The following is an 18,379-nucleotide window of genomic DNA, read 5'->3' as shown; positions in this document are numbered from 1 at the left end:
CAGGTACCAAGTGACAGCTCTTTGTTCTGAAAAAATACCTGTGTTCTTACTGAAACTGTGTGGTCAGGCTCTTACTGTAATATCAGTCATTCAAGGATATCCCAGTATCCTGGCTATTAAGGTGTGGCATTGGATTGGCACTGATTCAGAAAGAAACCATCTATCTGCTGTGAATCAATATGTACACTTTCTCCTTGGAGCTGTTCCATGCAAACACATGAAAGATTTGTACAGGCTAATAAAAGAGGTTTAAGGAGATGATAGGGCTGGAGACTTACGAAAGAAGAATTATTTTTTTCTTTTATGTAAGAAGAATGAGTGATTTACCCATTTAACACAGCCATTACTGGAGTTACCAATATACTCTTCTGTTTACGTGCTCTGCTTTTTCCTTAATGTACCTAATTTTTATTAAATAGTTTTCATATTTTTATGGGCAGCATTTGGAAGTTGTATGCAAGGTTCTTCATTCTTCTCGTTTCTTTGTTGAAACACTACATTGTCTTCCATAGCTACTCATGTAAACTAGAACTGTAAGTTAGTATAAACTTACAACATGGAGCATAGCAGTAAGATTAGATGTGATGGAGAAGAGATGTTTCAATGCAAAGGGCTCTGGATATAAATCTCTGACTTGGACATATTTCTTTTGATATGCTTTCATAACAGGTGATATGCTTTAATAACAGGTTTGGTCTATTTAATTTTGTATATTCTCCTAGTTATGTAAATAAAAAACTCTTAAGAATTTATGTCTCCTAAAATACTATGCACTTGTCTCTTATGCTATAATTTCATATTTAGATCAGGATTACTGTGTTCCATCTGTATATACAAATGGTATCACTAGTTTAATTTGTTATGTGTTGGTTTCATTATTATTATTTAAAAAAGGCTCAATCACTAAGGGAAGTGACTAATTTTCAAGGAGTTTTCCATTGGAATAATGGTGAAAGGATTAGATTATCTGACTTTCAGTTTCTCTTTGGCCTACAATTGAGGACAGAGAATGTATAAAACATCTGTAAAATCAGTTCCTTGTCATACATGTAAAAGAGTTTAGATGAATCCCTGAATGTTTTGATACCCACAATGAAATCAGTAAATTTAACTGGAAGACAAGCACGGGTCCTGAGTGTATTCCTGTCAAAGCCCTTGAAGCAAATACTCCTAACTTCAATTAGCCCCACACAGAAAAAATACACTTGCATTGATGTATAAAGTCTAGCTAATAAAAGCTGATCTGGCAAAGATCTAACTGCAGGATAGAAGCTCGTAGTTTGAGAGCACAATGGAATTTTCTGTATGAAGGTTTTCAGGAGTTATTCAAGGCAGTGTTATAATGCATAGTGACAGTCTGGTGTCTAAACTGCAAGTGCCTTATGTAATGAGAACAGTTATTCTATTATGCTCTGAAATAGGAGTTTCAGAGAGAGACAATTTATACTGCAATGTAGTCACTATTGGAATAATTTAGCTGATTTTCTGTAACATACAAATTTGGAAGATTATGCTAACGATGTAACTATCAATGGTAGAATAAGCAAAACCAATAGATAAATCACAAGTATCTTTCCAGCGGAGCAAAAATAGCTCTTTTGACTGCTGATGGAGATGGGATTTCCACCTGCATTTCAGAAAATGGAGCATCAGATACAAAAAGAGCTTCCTGACTGTGGTATTACAATCATGTATGTTCCTTACCTGCAGGTGCCATTGCAGTTTATGACCCTGTTTTTTGCACTGTAAAATATCTATGCTGTGAGACAGGCATTGTAAGGACAACCATTGCTATGGTTACAGTGAAGACAGATTTGGTACTATTATTTTCATACACAGGAAATACTCCATCCCCAGGCAGGATTTGTATTATTATACGTGTGAAAGAAAAATCTTTATGAGTATTGTATGTCTTATAATGATGAGACATTTTTATATTCCACAATATTGGCAAAATATGTTCATCAAAATTAAGGGCAGTTGTTTAGGGCAATGACTGCCATCTGGCTATTAAACCATTGAATGATACCACTTTAATTCATAAATGCATGACTTTCACCTAAACTAGTCTAGTCTAACAGCGAATATGCTTGATATATTTGCTCTATCAGTGAAGAGGGAGGCTTATAACATTTAAAAAGACTGATTCTACTGCACGTAATGCTAGCTCTGGGAATCGTTTTTCTGAACAGCTATCTAAAATTCAGTGCTCTTAGGAAGTTTATTCTTGGACCCAGATAGAAAACAAGCAGTGAATACCACCCTTTGAAAATGTGTATTCTGGATGGTACTGCCTGAGGGACAATAGAAATATTTTGCGCAACAGACCTTACACAGTAGGTTCTTGATTTGTTTTTTGGGGAATGACGCAACTGGATACGAATGTTTGAGGAAACAATTAGGCAAAAAAAGTTTAGTAAAATCAATATTGGCACTATGAACAGTGCCTTGAGCAATGTCATACAAAGATGACAAACTCCACTGGATAGTACAGCTGCACTCACACAGTAACAGATGTTGCTTATTGGCTCCAAGAATGAAGCTCAGTTATTATCTCACTTAAAAAGGTTGTGTGTGGATATATATATTTAAAAAAAAATTAGCTATGTTTTGCTAGGACTTTTCAACTTTTTTGTAAACCTGCAATTTTTGACAGGGTTACATAAAATTTTTGGCTTCTTCACCATGGAAGTACAATATATAATTTTGTAGGGACATTTACAGTTTCTCACTTTTTTGCCTAATTTTGCTTTTCTGTTTAGTGACACAGATATCCTGTTGTTTGGATTGAAAAATGATATAACATATCCTCCTTACTTTGTTACTAATGGCTTAACAAAATTTACAATAGGATATTCAGTCAATTCTAATTCCTAGCACTGCAGAGGACATATACTGCCCACAAGCCCATTTCTTCTGTAGTCTTAATTCCAGGCATCCTTAAAGCACTCCAGAAGCTGTTAGATCATTTAGGGAAAACCAGGACATTTAAAACAAAGTATTAAAATACTCTAGGTGTAAAAATAAATATGTACTTAATACACCAGAACAAAGAAAAAAAAGAATTTTTCTTTCTCTTTTTCACAGTACAGTCAAGTATATTGGAAGTCATATTAAGATAAGGTACAGTTAGTGCTGAGTTGATTTTATTCCACTTTACTAAGCAAATGTGGCAGCAATGTAATTTTTAATGTCTGGATATTACACAGCAGATTATTTTGGTGCATAGTGCCTGCCAAGTCCATTATCTGTTCAATAAGACTAAGTATAAGCCTTGGTCTTTTCACACATACTTTGAGGCAATTTGGGGTAGTTTTTAAAGCTCTAAGGTAGTATTTTTATTTAGAGACATAAGAGTGAATAGTAACATATACATCTAAGAAATGACAAATCATTCATTACCACTTACTGGCAAATAATAGCTATTAAACCTGTAACAAATACAGTACAAATTTTCTCTTAAAAGCAACACAGTTCTCAATTTCATTTAACACAGAATGTTGACAGGGCTTGAAAGAGCTGGTCTGATAGTTTCCCTTGTTCTTTAAAGGGTGGTACAGCAAACCCAAGAGCAGTCTTCCTTTGTTTTTCCCCCAGATCAAGGTCAGTTAAATTGCTCTGGCTGTGTTTTTTTGATCCTTCCACAAAAGTATAATAAAATCAAACAAACGCGGTTTTGCCTGTGACAGACTTTAATATGCATATTATAAGTACAGAGTGAGCAGCAGGCTTATGTGTGTTTTAGCTTACAATTAGTAAGTATTAAGTTGTCATATTTGATCTTCAATGATGGCCTCCACTTTTCTTTGGAGGAAACAGTGTATATTCAATGCCAAGAGCTATGACAAAAGCTGCAAATCCCCACTTGAGTCCTCTAGTAAAGACTTCTGTTATGGTGACAGGTTTTGCATAGCCACCCATAAATCTCCAGGCTTCATTACTAGAAGAAAAATGAAACCAAAATTAAAACCAAGATCAGTGGAGCCACTATGATAAACATGAGCAGGAATATCTTTGTTTGTAAAGAATGCTTGCTGAAGGTATTTCAATTAGAGATACTTTGAACCTCTATAGAATGTTCTGTCATTTAAGTACCAGCAGTTACCACAAGTCAAGTTCACTATATTAACTCTTAAATCTTTACAGGTATAATTTGAGATACAAGTAACTCCAGGAAACATCATAGTTACATGAAAAGAACCACCTCCCCAAATTTTTGTAATGGTTGTCATCTGTTTTTACTGTGAAAAAAAATCAGAACCCACTAGCCCTTGCATGGAATGGACTAACTACAAAGGCTCCTCACCGTGTTAGACAGAATCTAGCATAGTTAAATCTTACAAGGAAAGTTTTTCCAGACATAAAAAACTCATCCTAGTGTGGAGGCACTTTCTGTTTTACAATACAACATATTAGGTTCAGATGGTTAAAAAAAAAAAAAGACTGAAAAGATTGTATTTAGCTTTAGCTACGGAATATTTACAAACTTCACACTGTTTTGCCTTACTGTTGTCAACATACATTCTTACTGAAATGTTAGTCACTAGCTGACTACCAACATTTATGTGTAGTAGGACCACTGTTACCTATAGAGATGGATGCAGTTTGTCTCTTCTAAGGACTCAGAAGTCCTTAAGAAAAGGAAAAAGAACTGAGCAATAAAATCAGAACTGTCCTTCCAGGAGAAGATACAGAGTTTTAAAACGAGGGGGTCAGGTATTTATGTTCACAGATAATTCCCTTGTGCAGATGGATTTTGTGACTCCGGATGAAAACATTTGGGCATGGGAGTGTATTGTCTAGACGCCAGTATAGGGTCTAATTGATACAGGCTTAAAGTTTCCAAATATGACATCTTTCACAAAGCTTATTCTGTATTGAATATGTACATTAATGTGCATTTGCCATAAAGGTGGAAAGCCACAGAAATAGAGGCAAGATAAATGTGATACTGGCCTGGAAAATTCATTAAGGACTGATATTTCAGAAGATTCGTGTCATCATTAAAAGTGTGTTTTACTTTATGTTCACAGCTTTAAACTATTTCAAAGGAAGGAAAAAAGTTCTGTCAATCCCAAACGCCTCCAGAGGTTGTAGCATGAAACAACTTTTTAACAGATTACCTATTTGCTCTTCCATTTTCTTGTAGTGATTTGAAGTAAAGCCTTTTCTATGAAGGCTCCTGGAATAGTTTGCTCATGCAACTTTTCCCTTACAGAAGAAACAGACGACACAGCACATGACATTTAGCAGTTTTATTCCCCGAGATGAAAAGGTGGTTGAGCAAAGTATTGCATAATTTGCTAGGTGGGAGAAATACATTAAGCCCTGTTTTAACAGCTTCCTAAATAATCCGGAATTGCTCTATCTAAAAAGGAGGAGATACTCACTGTAGAGTGGGACAACTTAAGAGGTAAAAGCTGATCCTCCATTATGTCATTCACTTTTAGCCAAATGAAGTGCACAGTTGAATGCAATTCCACCCTGTATACAAGTACACTTCTTTTCAAATAAAGGCCTCCTGTTGTGTATGAGGAATGCTGCTCCTACTCAGAATGTCAATTCCATTGCCTTCTCATCAGGATCTGAGCACACAGTCTCTTTGCAGAGAAGGACAGGCTTACTTACATGTGCAGACCTAGTATTACTGAGGGGGGTGAGGTATTGGTCACTGTGCCTGAGCTGTATCATCACAGAACATCACGAAAAGGCAAGGCTGCCTTGCAGTGTGTGGAGACTGGTCAAGGGGATGGAAGGTGTGACCTCTACACAAAAAGTACACAAAGACTTAACTGAAATTCTAACCAACTTTCACTGTTTTTACCAAAGGAAGAATGATCTGCAATGACAAGGTCCAGTTGATGCTACAACACATCAAGGTTATTTTTGAGGCTGCTGCACTTACCGAGCCCACGGATCCCTAAGACCCCGCTTAGCCAGCCTTCTCTGGACCTCCTCCAGTGGGGTGCCCTCTATCTTCCACTGCCTGTAGTCAGGGAGTTCCATTTTGCTGTGGCCATGGCCATGGCCGTGTTCATTTCCGTGTCCCATACCTACAGCAAAAGGAAAGTCTGTTACTTCACAGAGAGCGTCTTGTTTTCACACACTTGCAAAGAACAATCCCCTGTACAGGTAAAATGGGGAGGTAGCACAAAGGAACAAAGAACAAAGAGCTTTGTTCTGTAAAACAAAGAGCTGGGAGACTTCATGCTGCATTTCAGAAGTGGGTGATTACACCCAGTAAAGCAAACCATGCAGAGTTCAGTGTTGCTGTGTTGTAAGTCACCACCACCACAACACCCCTGGAGCAGCTGTGTCAATCTCCTGTGCCAGAGAAGAGTGTAAGCAAACCAATGGCTTCCAATGTCTGTAAATGCCCTTTCAGCAACACCAGGGCCCATTATCTTACAGGCTTTCCACAATATGTCAAAAAGACTTAAGAATGAAAGCTTCTAATCTAGGTATGGCAGAGCTATGAGTGCCAAGCTCTGAAGAAAAACCTGAGAGGAACAAAGGCTTGGCTGCTGAGCTCCTTTTCAGCTGCCTCTAGTTCAGTGAAATGTAACTGTGGTGATCAACAGGTCCAGGAGAGATGAGAGGGCAAGGAGATGCACCTTACCAGTCATTTGATGAGGTGGAAAAATACACACTCTATTTACATACACCTTAGAAAACTATGAAAATATGAAGTTTCTCTTTAGAAACAGCGATCAAGGCCGATGGGAAGGTGAACATTTTCAGGGAGATCCTGAAGGACTGGAAGAAAATAATGACAGCTTTGAAGTCTCCATTTTCACAAAGCACTTGAGACTTCTTCGAGCCAAGATCTCCCATTTTAACACATATCAGGTGGCAAAGAACATATTTAACGTCCTGAACTTTTAGGAACATTGACTGGAATACAGAGGTGCCTGTAACTCTTGAAGAAGACTCCAAGCCCTGTAGGCAAGCGAAAAGGGTCTTCTTGCAGAGGGAAACTCGGAGAGCAGCATTAACGCTGTCACTACTCGAAAATACCCTCCCCCGAATTAAACCCCAGCCTACAGCCTTGCCAGAAAAAAACAAGACCTCTCTGCTACCAATGTTCACCACTCTACAAGGAGGTCATGCCCTGGCACGGCCAGGGGGCTGCACTGCGGCACCAGCCGGGCGACCCCGCCCGCAGGGCCAGCACAGGCCGTGCCCGAGGGGCGGCCCGCGCGGGGCATAGAGGGCACAGCCCAGAGAGACAGCCGCCCCTGCCTGCGCTGCCCTGCCCAGCTAGCACACGGGTCCTTCCGGCGGGCAGGGCCCGTTCCCGTTCCCAGTCCCGTCCCCGGTACCTGCCCGCTCCGCGACCCTGCTCAGGACGCAGCGCCACCCGGAAGCAGAAGCCGAGAGAGGACCACCCGCTACAGGAAGCGCAGCCAGCCACGCGGGTTCCGGGAAGCTTTCGTTCCGATCCTTCCTCCTGGCCTGGCGCGGGTGCGGAGGCTGCAGGGCCGCCCGCCCCGCTGCCACCGGCAGCCCTCCTGCCCCGGCTCGACGAGGCAGGACCCGCGCAGGGACCACCAGCGCCGGTTCGGGCCGAGGGGCTGAGGGGAAGGAGACGCTGACGGGAGAGCGGCCAATCGGTGCGGCGCTTGTTGCGGGAGGCGTGGCCCAATGGGCGGGCGCGTTGCTGAGGTGCGGGTCTGGCGGCGGCGGCGGAGCGGAGCGGGGTGAGGGGGTGGCGGTGCCGGGCGGGGGGCGAAGGGGCTGGGTTCGCACCGGCACCGCGGGGCCCGCGCCCTTCGCTGGCTGCCCGCCGGAGTCGGTCGCTGCCGGCGGTGCAGACACGGACGGAAGCCCCGCAGGGTCTGTGCGTGCGGGGGCGCGAACTGTTCCCTGTGCTCCCGCCAGCGTCGCTCCCGCTGCCGTTCCTGCTCCCTCTCCCGTCCTCTTTCCCGTCCCCGCTCCCTCTCCCGTTCCCCGCTCCCTGTCCCCCCCGCTCTCTGCCCTCGGCCGGCGCCCCCTGCCCGTGCTGTGTGAGAGCCGTTCCCCCGCCCTGCCCTGGGAGCGGCGGCGGGGCCCGGGCAGTGTCCGCTCTGTGCCCGCCCTCGGGGCGTGCCCCGGCAGCGGGAGAAGCCGTGCGGGAAAGCGGAGGTGCTCGCAAGCCCGGCTGGTGCCAGGAGCTGGCTTTTGGGTTGCAGTGGGTATGTCTTAAAGGAGCGCTGGTGTTTGTTTCCGTAGGAGAAGCGGGGAGGCATCCCGAAATCCTGGAAGTGCACTGAAAGGTAAGTGGAAGTTAAGAATTCTCTTGACAGCTGCTTCTTGAGTGGGATGGTTACTTGGTTTCGCCGAGCACTTGTCTCCGGGGGCTCGGCATTTTGCATGCTGCGGCTGTGTGATTGAGAAGTGTCAATTGCCTTCGTATCTGATTAATTAAAATTATGTTTTGCGTTCATCAAGCTTGAGTGCATAGTCCCCTTTGTCTGAAAAGAGACTGGTAAAAGATAACTACACAGTCAGTGACTTATAAAGACTTAAATTATTCCTGAATACAGTAATGCTAGTTTTTGTTAGCAGAATGCAAACTCCGTTTTGTTAATTTCTGATACTCTTTTAAGAATGAGAACGAACACTGATTATCGCATGATGCTGGCAGAATTTTGGGACAGGCTATGCTACCTTTTTTTAAAATATATTTTGATGTAAAACTACTTATGAGTTTCAGGGTTTTTTTAATAGGGATACTGGAAGTGCACGAGAAGAGTTTCAGGAGGAATGGCATTATCATGTTATTAACAGTGAAACTGTTCTAAATAGAGTGCCCTCTGTTTAATCCAGACTGCCTCAGTCTGGTTTTGGTATTGAATGTTTTTCACTGTGAGATAAAGTCTGGAAGATTCAGAGCAGTCTCTTCTCAGGGTGAGCAGAGACACATTTGTTTTTCTGTAATGTCAGGGGGGTGGAATTGTAGGAGGGCTCTTTATTTGTGAGGTGCCTGAATCCTTGTCTTACAGAGAATGAAGTTCTGTCAGATACCTGAAAAGTATTTATTTTTTCCTGTTGTGGCTGAAAGTTAATGTGTACATGTTCAAAGTCCAGCAGTGCTGAGGAACGCTGATATTTTTCTCAGAAATTTTTTTTTCAGTGACCTATAGGCATGTCTGATACCAGATAGCTTGGTTTTGTTTTTCAAGGGAAAAGTACAAAGTCCTGCTTTTGTTTATGTTTGGTGCTTTTTGTTTATTTGTTTTGGGGATTTATTTTGTGGTGCTTGGAAGCATAACTGGATTATTTATCCATAAAAGAATGCTGGTATTGCTGAGTCTGTCAACATGGACGTTCAGTTCTGATCTCAGAGCATTGGCTTTGTGTGATGTGTTGCAGATGAACAGAACTGTAGCAGGGGACTGCAGCTGGCACAATTTGTCTTCAAGTACCGTCTCTTTCAAGGTTTAACAAGGTTTTGGGTAGCTGTTCCTGCCTCTCTCCCCCCACCCCTCCAAGTACATAAAGACTCTGGATAGGTAAAGCTCTGTGCAACTGATAGATCTGCTCTGCCGTGTTTTGCTTCCGAAATTTCCTTTCACCATGGACCATAGTCTTTTAAAAATAAGATTGCATATATGAGGGATGTGATGTTTTGGGAACTGATGTGATGTTTTGAAGCTGTATCTTCACCAAGTGAGTCTGCATAATTTAAAAGGGCCTACAGTCTTGCTACAACCTGTTTTGAGAAGGAAGCTTCACCATAATTACAGTGCTAGTCTGAAGAAATCAGTAGTATGCACAAGGAAATAACATAAAGAAAAGAAATTTTCATTTTGTGTAAAAAACAAAACAAAAAAACACCAAAAAACCAAACAAAACCAAAAACCTGAATGTCCTTTAGGGTGGGAAGGTCATCAGGATTCCATGTAGTAATCAGTACTTTTTGTGGTTTATTCAGTTGGTTTTGTTTGGTTTTTTTTTTTTTTAATTTATCATGCATGGTGGTGTCACTTACTAAAAAGATTAAGTATTCTAGGATAAAGTTATGTTAGCTTGTATCCAGCCATGGATACAATTGTTGGGATTCCTGCTCGTGTTGCTGGGTTAGAGGAAGGTGGCCGGGTTTTCTTGACTAGCTTTCAAAAGTCCATGTTTCTGAGCAATTGTGTGGCTGTGCACTGTGTATTAGCAGACTGTGAGATACATTAAAGGTACTGCTGTTCTCTGCCTGTGCCTTTCATGTTCTCTCTAGCACTGAATGGTGTTTAGTGGTGTGCTCTTCATAACTGTGTTCTGGAGTACAGAGCTGTGTGACTGACAGTGACTTGAAGTATTTTGAGTTTTCAGATGACAAAAAAGGGTTATGGCATTGTTGTTCTGTTTTTTTTTTCCCTCAATATCTTAATACATATTTGAACTATTTAAATACCGCATTTTTTTCCCTGAAACTGCGTGTTACTTTCCCCAGCTTTGTATAAGTTGTCATTTACAAGTCACTAGAAGCCTTTTGTCATTTGAATAAAATGGTCAACCTGCTTTAATTACAGTGATGATGGAAAAGATCTTTCTGTAGTCCATTTTTGTTTCTTTGGATGTCTTTTAAAAAAAGGCTGTGAAAGGTGGGGAAGGAAATTATCTTCTCAGGCATGATTAGAGGGCTAAATATTTTATGGATAGTATCACAGTCTCAAACCATTGTTTCATCTTTCTCTTGGAGAAGGGATCGTCTGGAGCAGTAGTTGTAGTTTCTTTCTGTTTGTGGTGTGTGCTTGGGGTTTTTTGGAGGGGGCAACCCAAAGACCATTCTTCACAGGAACAGCCATTTGTGTTTAATCTGCTATTTTCTCCTGAAGTCTAAAGCTCTGAGATCCTGGTGTATGATAGGACCATTGTTTCAAGCCCTGCTTGTCTGCCACAGCTGACAGTATTTGACAGCAGGTGCTTTATTCTTACACTCTTTCCTGGGCAGGCATATAGGGCTACTCCTTAGGTCAGCTCTCCCAGTCTTTCAGTGGGGATGATGTTTGGTACGGATTTCAGCTTAATGTATATACTTAATTTATAAAAAATTCTGGTTTTTGCAGCTCCCATGTTTTCTGTCAATAAGCACTACACTTCATGTCTTGTGTGAATAAGTCATTCCTCTGTTCTCTTTGCAACCTGTTACCTGAGAACTTCATGTGATACTCCCTGTTTTCTTTCTGAGGAGGGGCAGAACTGTTCGCCTCTTTCCCAGGCAGTGTGATCTTGAGAATCTTTAAAGATCAGGGTAATGTGTTCGCTCAAAGACTTGTCTGGGCAGGAAAATAATTTTAGATTCCATTACTTTTCTTTATGCTTGTTCTCTTATATTAAGATACTAACTAACATCAGGAACTGAGGCTGGAGACTTCCCCAGCTCACTCTTGGTGAAGGACATCTGTGCCATAGTAATGATCACTTAAGTCCTGTGGCTATTTTCAGGGAAAATTGATCTGAGCAGAGACAGTCACAAATAGTACAGTTTGATTTGCTCATTCAGTCAGTTATTTTCATTTCCAAGTAGAATAATTGTGAGAAGTAATTCTTGACTTATTTAATGCTGTTTTCTACAGTTTTTTTGAGAGTAAGAAAGTATTTTGAGGTTATGTTTGCTGTTTTATCTACAACTGGTTATACATGCCAGTTGAATTTTTCTCTCTCACCACCTTTGCTTGGATAATTCATGCTTCTAATAACAAGACAAATATTTTTCAACTTTAGTCTCAGGGCAGATGTATGGAATGACTCAATGTGTCTCCATTTTTATATAAAATTCTGACTTTAGTTTCTAAGCTTTAAATATAAGGTCAAGAGTTAGAGGGGCACTTCTGATGAAATAAAAATAGTTATCTAGTAAAACCCCACTGTAAAACAAAAATCTGTATTGCCAGTAGTGCCACAAGAAGAGAACATATAAACCACGATCAGGGACTGGCTGAAACAGTGTGTGGTTTGCAAACTGTTTCAATATGTGCTGCAGGTTATTAATAATAGCAGAAGTTTTGTATTGTAAGGAAAATTCCTGTGTGGCCATTAATCATTCTTCTGTTAGAGTTACATTTTTCTATCAAAATTATGCATTTGGGTGCAGGATTTTTATATTCTGCCCTGCTTAGAGCCAAAGAAGATAGAAATGGTGTGCTGCGGATGTTTGTGTGACATTTATGTTCATGTGTATATTTTAAGAATAATAAATTATATGGGCAGGGAACACATTTGCCTAACAAACCATGTAGCTACTTTTAAACTAATCTGCATCTTTAATTTAATGCCACTGTAAAATAATTTGTATCTCATGTACCCTGGTGAAAGGTTAGGCTGAACTCCATAACAGTGTTACTCTGTCACTTGCAGAAACCTTTTTTCTCTGAAATCCTTTGTTTCTCATGTTATGGATTCTATTTGAAAATGTTCTTGGGAATAAAAATCACCTATGGTTATCTACTTCAGTAGATGTTTTATTATTAATCTATTCAGATGATTTGTAAAAGACAGAACTATCATTGGCAAGTCACTTTTTTTGGCTTTCTGTTCTGCAGGCAGTCCAGCTTGCCTCTGCTGCCCACTGCCTACGTCAGACCTGCTGCCTTGACCTCTTGGTGTGATTCTGTAGAGGAATTTAGATTTTATGGATCAAATTTATTAACTTTGCCTGAAAACAGAGAGCCAGAGACATCTGTAAGGAGATCCTGCTATGGTAGTGAAATAAAATGTTAGGTTATAACTACTGAAAAGTGGTAAACTATTTATTTATTTGTCTCTTGGTACTGAATATCCCTGCTTGGAAAATGCCAAATCCCTGGCTGTGTAATACTGTTCAGCACAGGACGTGATGGAGATGGTTGCTGCAGTTCAAACCTATTGAAACACTCTTCCAGGAATTCCCTCTTTCTGCATATTCTGTGTGGGCTTTTTCTATAGGACAAAGTCTTTAATGACATGTCATTGCACGTTGTATTGTTTGACTAACACTGAATTTTGCAGTCCAAAAACGCAAAGTCTGTGTTCTTGTGTGTAATCTTACTATGTTTTTATTTTACTGACTGTGATCTTCAGCAAGCCAGACTGGTTACATGTCCTTTAGTGGTGTCTGCATTGTGTGTGGTTCACGAGTTCTTTAAATAGTTACACATTGCTGTTCCTCTGAATTCTATTTAAGTGAAATGTATGACATGGACATTTGTGCAGGCTGCATGACTGTACTTTGCTGATTCATACAGGGCACTAGTGATACTTCTGGAATCTTTTTCTGTTTCTGTTCACTATATTTAGTAGTTTATGATCTTTAAATTGTAATTCTGTTTAGGGTCTTCCTCCTCATTTCTGCCCTGCCTTGACCCATCTGTGGGCTGGGGGAATTTTTCTGCATCTATCTGGAAAGAGAGTGAGAAAGCTTAAAAGAATCATCTTATTTTTCATGGTCATTCAGCTGAGAAGATATTGGATTGAAAGATAATGAGGTGAAATATGTATAAAATTTGCTTAGTTTTTTTTTCTTTCCTGTCTTGCTTTATTTTATTTTTATTCAGACAGGTTGCTTATTTCTAAGAGTTCTGGTGTCTGTTTCTTCTTTACATCTCCTCTTCTTATTTTCTTTTTTGTCTTTTCTGTTTCCATTAGGTTTGAATATGTCTTGAGCTTTAGCAGAGGCTGGAGAGCAGCCTCTAATCATGCCTGCCTCTGTTCTGATTTGGATTAGGGCCACAAGGTAGAAAACTTGATTTAGAAAAGAAGTTCACAGTAGTTACTCAAGTAACTTTTCTAAATATCCTAAGCACAAGATCTTGGAGACACATGGGCGTAAGTGTACTAGATTTTGTTTTAGATTTAGCTCAAGTTAGCTTCTCTCTGTAAATCTGAATATTATATTTCCTTCATGTGAAAACAAATTAACTGGAATTTTAATGTTTTTTCAAAACATGATCTTTGTGAAGATCTAGTATCTTATGACCAGTGTACCCCATGTGTAAGCTACACTGGCAATTCCACCATCCACTCTGTGGTAGCAATATTGTGATGGCTGAACATAGGAAGCAGCAATGAGGCATGTTTATGAAACTGGGAGCCTTTTATATAAACTTAGTTATAGAGAGGGTGGAGTGAGCAATTTATCAAGCATTCTGGTACATGCCATCAGAGTAGGGCAAAGAACAAAAATCTAAATGTTCAACTTTGAGTTTTGATATCTCTTTATTACACTAGGTTAGAGATATGCTTTTTTGATAAAAATACTTGATGCTTCTGCATATCACTGTTGTCCCTCATGCTTTATGGTTGGGAGTATGCATGCAGTTATTAAAAGTGGTCATTGAAAAAAGCTCTCTACTTAGAGTGGTTGTTGTACTGGTCTTTAGTATCTACATGTAACAACAGATGATGGCAGAGATCACTCGATAAGTTGGATACCTGCTATCAAAATTTTGCAGATGAAAACTCTTTATGCTTTTGGCACAGTTGAAGTAAGTGCTAAGATTTAGATTTATTTCTGCCAAATTAAGGTTAGAGTTTGAATTCCCAGACTTCTGTTGTAACCACGTTGGTTTGTTAGAATATGTGAAACAAAACTTTAGTAGACAAGTGTGTGTTTGTAGTTAGAACCCAGTCTTGATAGTACAGGTCTTTCTTTGTGCAATGGTGACAGTGTAAAAGGGAGTGTTAATGTATTTTCAAACTCTTCATATATTAATAACAGCAGTGGGACAGACAGATGATGGGTTAAAGTCCATTTACTGTAGTGAACTTACAGAAGAAGTGATTGAGGAGTTTAAATGATAGTAATGTGCCCTTTTACACAGAAATGTAAGGCATGCTGAGGAAGGATTTATCCCAGCAAAAGCTCATATTTCTTTATGTGTAACAGTGGAGAACTTTCCATTGCCTTTTTTCTTTTAAAGATGTTTGGTTGAGCCGAAACAACATAGAGATGTGAGCTAAATATGGACACAGTGGAGGGTGAGCGGGGTTTAGATGTGGAATGGAAAAATGACTACAACCTTGTGCACGTAGTTTTGTTTTTTTTTTAAGCTGCTTGTTTCTTGTTCTAAGCATAGAACAGGCCTTAGACAAAACTGCTGAGCTTCCAAAGCTGCTTCTAGATTGTTAATTATGTATATTCATTCTGTTTGATAATTATGTAATTGACAAACCGCAATACCCGACGGTCTCCAATGTTGCATCTGTGCAGTAGTTTCAAGTAGTAACATCCTTAAGTTTCTGGATGTTATATAAACCATATTTGTGGCAATTTTTTGGGAAGAGAGATGCTGATCTTGTCACACTTCATGGGAGCCGTTCTGATAGCTTTCTTCATTTTAGTGAAGTGCAGCAGCTTGCAGTGCAAATCTTGCCATGTCAGAGGGGAAAGAGTTTCATGAAAATCTCTGAAATGGTTAAGTGATACCTGTGGAAATACAAATAGAGGTGGGAATCCTGGGCTGGAGGCTCAGTTGAATGAAAGTAGAGAAGAAATACTTAAAATACTGAATGAATTTAAGCTGAGCACTCATAAACTGTATTTCTGTGCTGTTTATTTTCATACACATCCTGTGACAGCAACCCTTCCTTTAAATCATAGATGTCACATGCATTTCATGATTTTCCAGTGAGCAGGATGGCTAGTAGCAGGCTACTGCCTTTTCTGTTGGCTTAGATCTGTGCATCTGCCAAGACTCGTTTCACATGCTGTGACTCTTCAACTTTGCCTTCCCCCGTGTGTCTGTAAACACCACAAGTTTGGGAAGCCTCTGTGTATCTGTGGAATAAGAATTTCCTTTTTGTTTGTTTGGGGGTAACGGAGAGAACAAGATTTTCTTTCTTCTCACTGTAATTAGTGTTAGAATTTGAGACAATAAATAAAAATTTTAAAACAGCTTAGGCATGGCTTATTGTCCATGAGTCTGCAAAGGACCAATTGCAGAAGTAACCAAGGTGCCCTTTTGGTTGTGCAGGTGTTGAGTGGACTTGGACTGTGCATTGTAGTCCTTTAAGATGTGTAGTAGTGCTAGTGATGATAACTGCTGCCTGCACAGAATGGGTACTGTTTCTGCATTAGTGATGAAAATACTTATGGAAATGAAACTTCATTGGAGAGTTCAGCTTCATTGAGTCTCCTCAGCTACAGAAAAATGGTTTTGATGTATCTGGGTGTTTAAATCATTCAAATGGCAGCTGTGTTCCAGGAATCATGGTGTTAACTCTTTGAGAGAATACAAGCTTTGCATTTTTCCTCTCTGTAGGTGAAATCCTTTCGGTTAGCTACAGGCCTACTATGGTTTCTTGCAGTAAATGTATAAAGTTTGTATGGCACAACTAAAACTGCTGCACTGATTTCCCATTTTTAATTTAAATTAAAATGTTTGCATTTTAGTTTTTAGCTTGCCAAGTTAGCCCAAGATTAAACTCTGGAATTTTTAGGGAAATGGTTGAAGATGCTCTGCTAAATGCCCTAATAATGTTTATACATTAACTTTGTTGGTAATTTTTTTTCTAGCTACTTGAATGTTTAAATTGAGTAAAACTCATGATGCTAAGGCAGAAAAATAACTTGCAACAGTGGGATTTCACATTTGTTGTGCACAAAGTCCTAATCAAGTTAAGGGCTGTGGATGGATTCCAGACTGACTTAGGGGTCAGTGGCCAATACTAATTGGCATTAATGCTGCTGAAATTGTGTAATCAAGTATTGTGCTCATTGTCACAGGGTGCTTTGTGCCCCACCACCCCCCCTCCCTGTTTGGCAACTTATAATTAACTAAATGTTCAAAGGTGGGGTTTTTTATTTCCTTTGTGGCCTTTTTCTCAGACTTGCAGATTCTGGTTTGTGCTAAAGACAGAAAATTAGGCTCGATGTAGAAAGTAGAGGGAAGTTCAAGGAAATTTAAGTGCAGTGTCTCTGGATGTTAATTGCATCTAATAAATGCAGAAAGCTTAAAAAAGATCTGTTGGTCAGTGGGGGAGTGGAAATATTATGGCTTTTTTTTCTTTTCTTTCTAACTGCTAGGAAAGCGCTGCTTCAGCACTGCTCCTCATTAATTTACTGAAACATTTTGTAGGAACGTTATCACATATGGCTGGTGGAGATGTGTGTGGGTGTGATGGTCCATTGCTCTTCTCTGCTGATGATACTCCCATGATTGTAACTTACTGTATTTGATGGCTTATTTTGACAATAAATTTTTGGTCTTGTGAGCGAGAGGAGGGAACAAATCTTAAATGGACATTATCATGCTAATTAGGAAACCTTAATCACCATGTAGAGTCGTCAGCTCTATCAAGTTTTGATGTATTTCAAATTAATATTCCAGTGGGTAGCTTTTGATAGACAAAATATCTTTGCTGCACGTACTGGCTTTATGCAGAATTCTCACAGTAGTTATTTTATTGCTATTTCTGTGAGCTGCCGGGGCATTCTGCTTTAGTAATGTGTGTAGGCTTGGAATAGATTGTGCTGATTATCTCTTTGTCTCTGTGAATGCAGACTTTAGAGCTTCTAAAGTGTGTAATGTTGCTATAAGTAAACTCTGCATGCTTATGCATATGCGTCTCATCTGTGGGAAATGAAAAGGGTTTTTATTAGGATTTCCTTTTTTATTGCAGGGGAATGTTTGAAGTTACCATCATCTTGGTTTTAATCATTCAAAAGTAACAGATAGAACTGATTAGGGAACAAAGTTGTTAAAATACAGTTATGAAAGTCTTTTCGAAGTGTCAGTTGGATAGTTGGCAGAGAAGGCAAAAAGCATGAGGATTTCCCCCCAAGTATGAAACTCTCAGTGCTCACTGATAAGAAAGAATTATGGTGTAATCATCTTAACTTGCAAATCTGCACATAATTGCAATCACCAGGGTGTTAGGTCTGGGTTTGTATTTTGTTCAGAACAGTTTTTTCATGTGCTGAAGAAGTCATGTGGGCTGTGTGCCTTGGTTTTGGTTTGTTATTTTTTTTGTTGTTGTTTTGTTTTCCTGGTGGTGTGTGTGTTTGTTTTTTTTGTTTTGGTTTATACCTGATCAGCCCTGCTTTTTGTCCAGGCCCACTGGTCAGATTCTCTCTGCAGGTCCACTGTGCATGCCAATAACCTCAGTATTTCTAAACCTTCTGTCTGAGTTGCCTTTGAAAGACTGTGTGTGTTTTGAGGGGCACGCTGTATGAAGGCTGTTAGATGAGTATATCACTTACACCAAAACCATATAATCTAGCAATTTCAGATGACTGGTGCTTGAACTTTGGTAAATGCTGCTGATCCCTATCAGCACAATTGTATAGGGAAACAGAACAGGCTGTTTAATTAAGCTCAGGCTTTGATTAAAATTTTTTGATAATGTGTTGGAAGAGAATGGACTGAATTTGCTTTATGCCAGTGCAACTAATTAAAAAAGGTAAGATTATAAATGTTACATAGAT

The 18,379-nt window shown here is 39.9% G+C and overlaps 2 protein-coding genes across 15 annotated transcripts in view; one reads left to right on the top strand and one right to left on the bottom strand.

Annotated features, from left to right (window-relative positions):
* Positions 1–3,674: 3,674 nt before the first annotated feature.
* Positions 3,675–7,455, bottom strand: NDUFB3 (NADH:ubiquinone oxidoreductase subunit B3). Of its 4 annotated transcripts, none has more exons than XM_064662033.1 (3): positions 7,327–7,455; positions 5,906–6,053; positions 3,675–3,940 (listed from the first exon to the last, which is right to left on the bottom strand). In XM_064662033.1, exons 2-3 carry the CDS (start codon positions 6,049–6,051, stop codon positions 3,784–3,786), a joined length of 303 nt encoding a protein of 100 aa, XP_064518103.1. In that variant the 5' UTR covers positions 6,052–6,053; positions 7,327–7,455; the 3' UTR covers positions 3,675–3,783. The 4 variants fall into 4 exon arrangements, with proteins under 4 accessions (XP_064518103.1, XP_064518105.1, XP_064518107.1 ...); XM_064662035.1 differs by having other exon boundaries at positions 7,323–7,448; XM_064662037.1 differs by lacking the exon at positions 7,327–7,455 and adding an exon at positions 6,545–6,650.
* A 67-nt stretch (positions 7,456–7,522) lies between these two features.
* HYCC2 (hyccin PI4KA lipid kinase complex subunit 2) overlaps positions 7,523–18,379 on the top strand; it is a 53,954-nt gene continuing 43,097 nt past the window's right edge. The window contains exons 1-3 of one of the 11 annotated variants that reach the window (XM_064662001.1): positions 7,523–7,613; positions 8,212–8,255; positions 12,519–12,657. The gene's annotated coding sequence lies outside the window, so the exon portion shown is untranslated. The other 10 variants (XM_064662000.1, XM_064661998.1, XM_064661994.1 and 7 more) reach the window with 10 other exon arrangements.

The sequence above is a fragment of the Pseudopipra pipra genome, chromosome 7 (assembly GCF_036250125.1).
Source record: "Pseudopipra pipra isolate bDixPip1 chromosome 7, bDixPip1.hap1, whole genome shotgun sequence".
In the NCBI taxonomy this organism is placed as follows: Eukaryota; Metazoa; Chordata; class Aves; order Passeriformes; family Pipridae; genus Pseudopipra; species Pseudopipra pipra.
The sequence above is the reverse complement of the archived record's forward strand: the minus strand, read 5'-3'. Positions and strand labels throughout refer to the sequence as shown.

Bases quoted from the DNA above. Each gene is read 5' to 3' on its own strand.
- NDUFB3 (XM_064662033.1), bottom strand. From the start codon at position 6,051: ATGGGACACGGAAATGAACACGGCCATGGCCATGGCCACAGCAAAATG. The intron at 3,941-5,905 runs GTAAGTGCAGCA...TTTTTCTTCTAG, and splicing joins CTTAGGGATCCGTGGGCTCG to TAATGAAGCCTGGAGATTTA.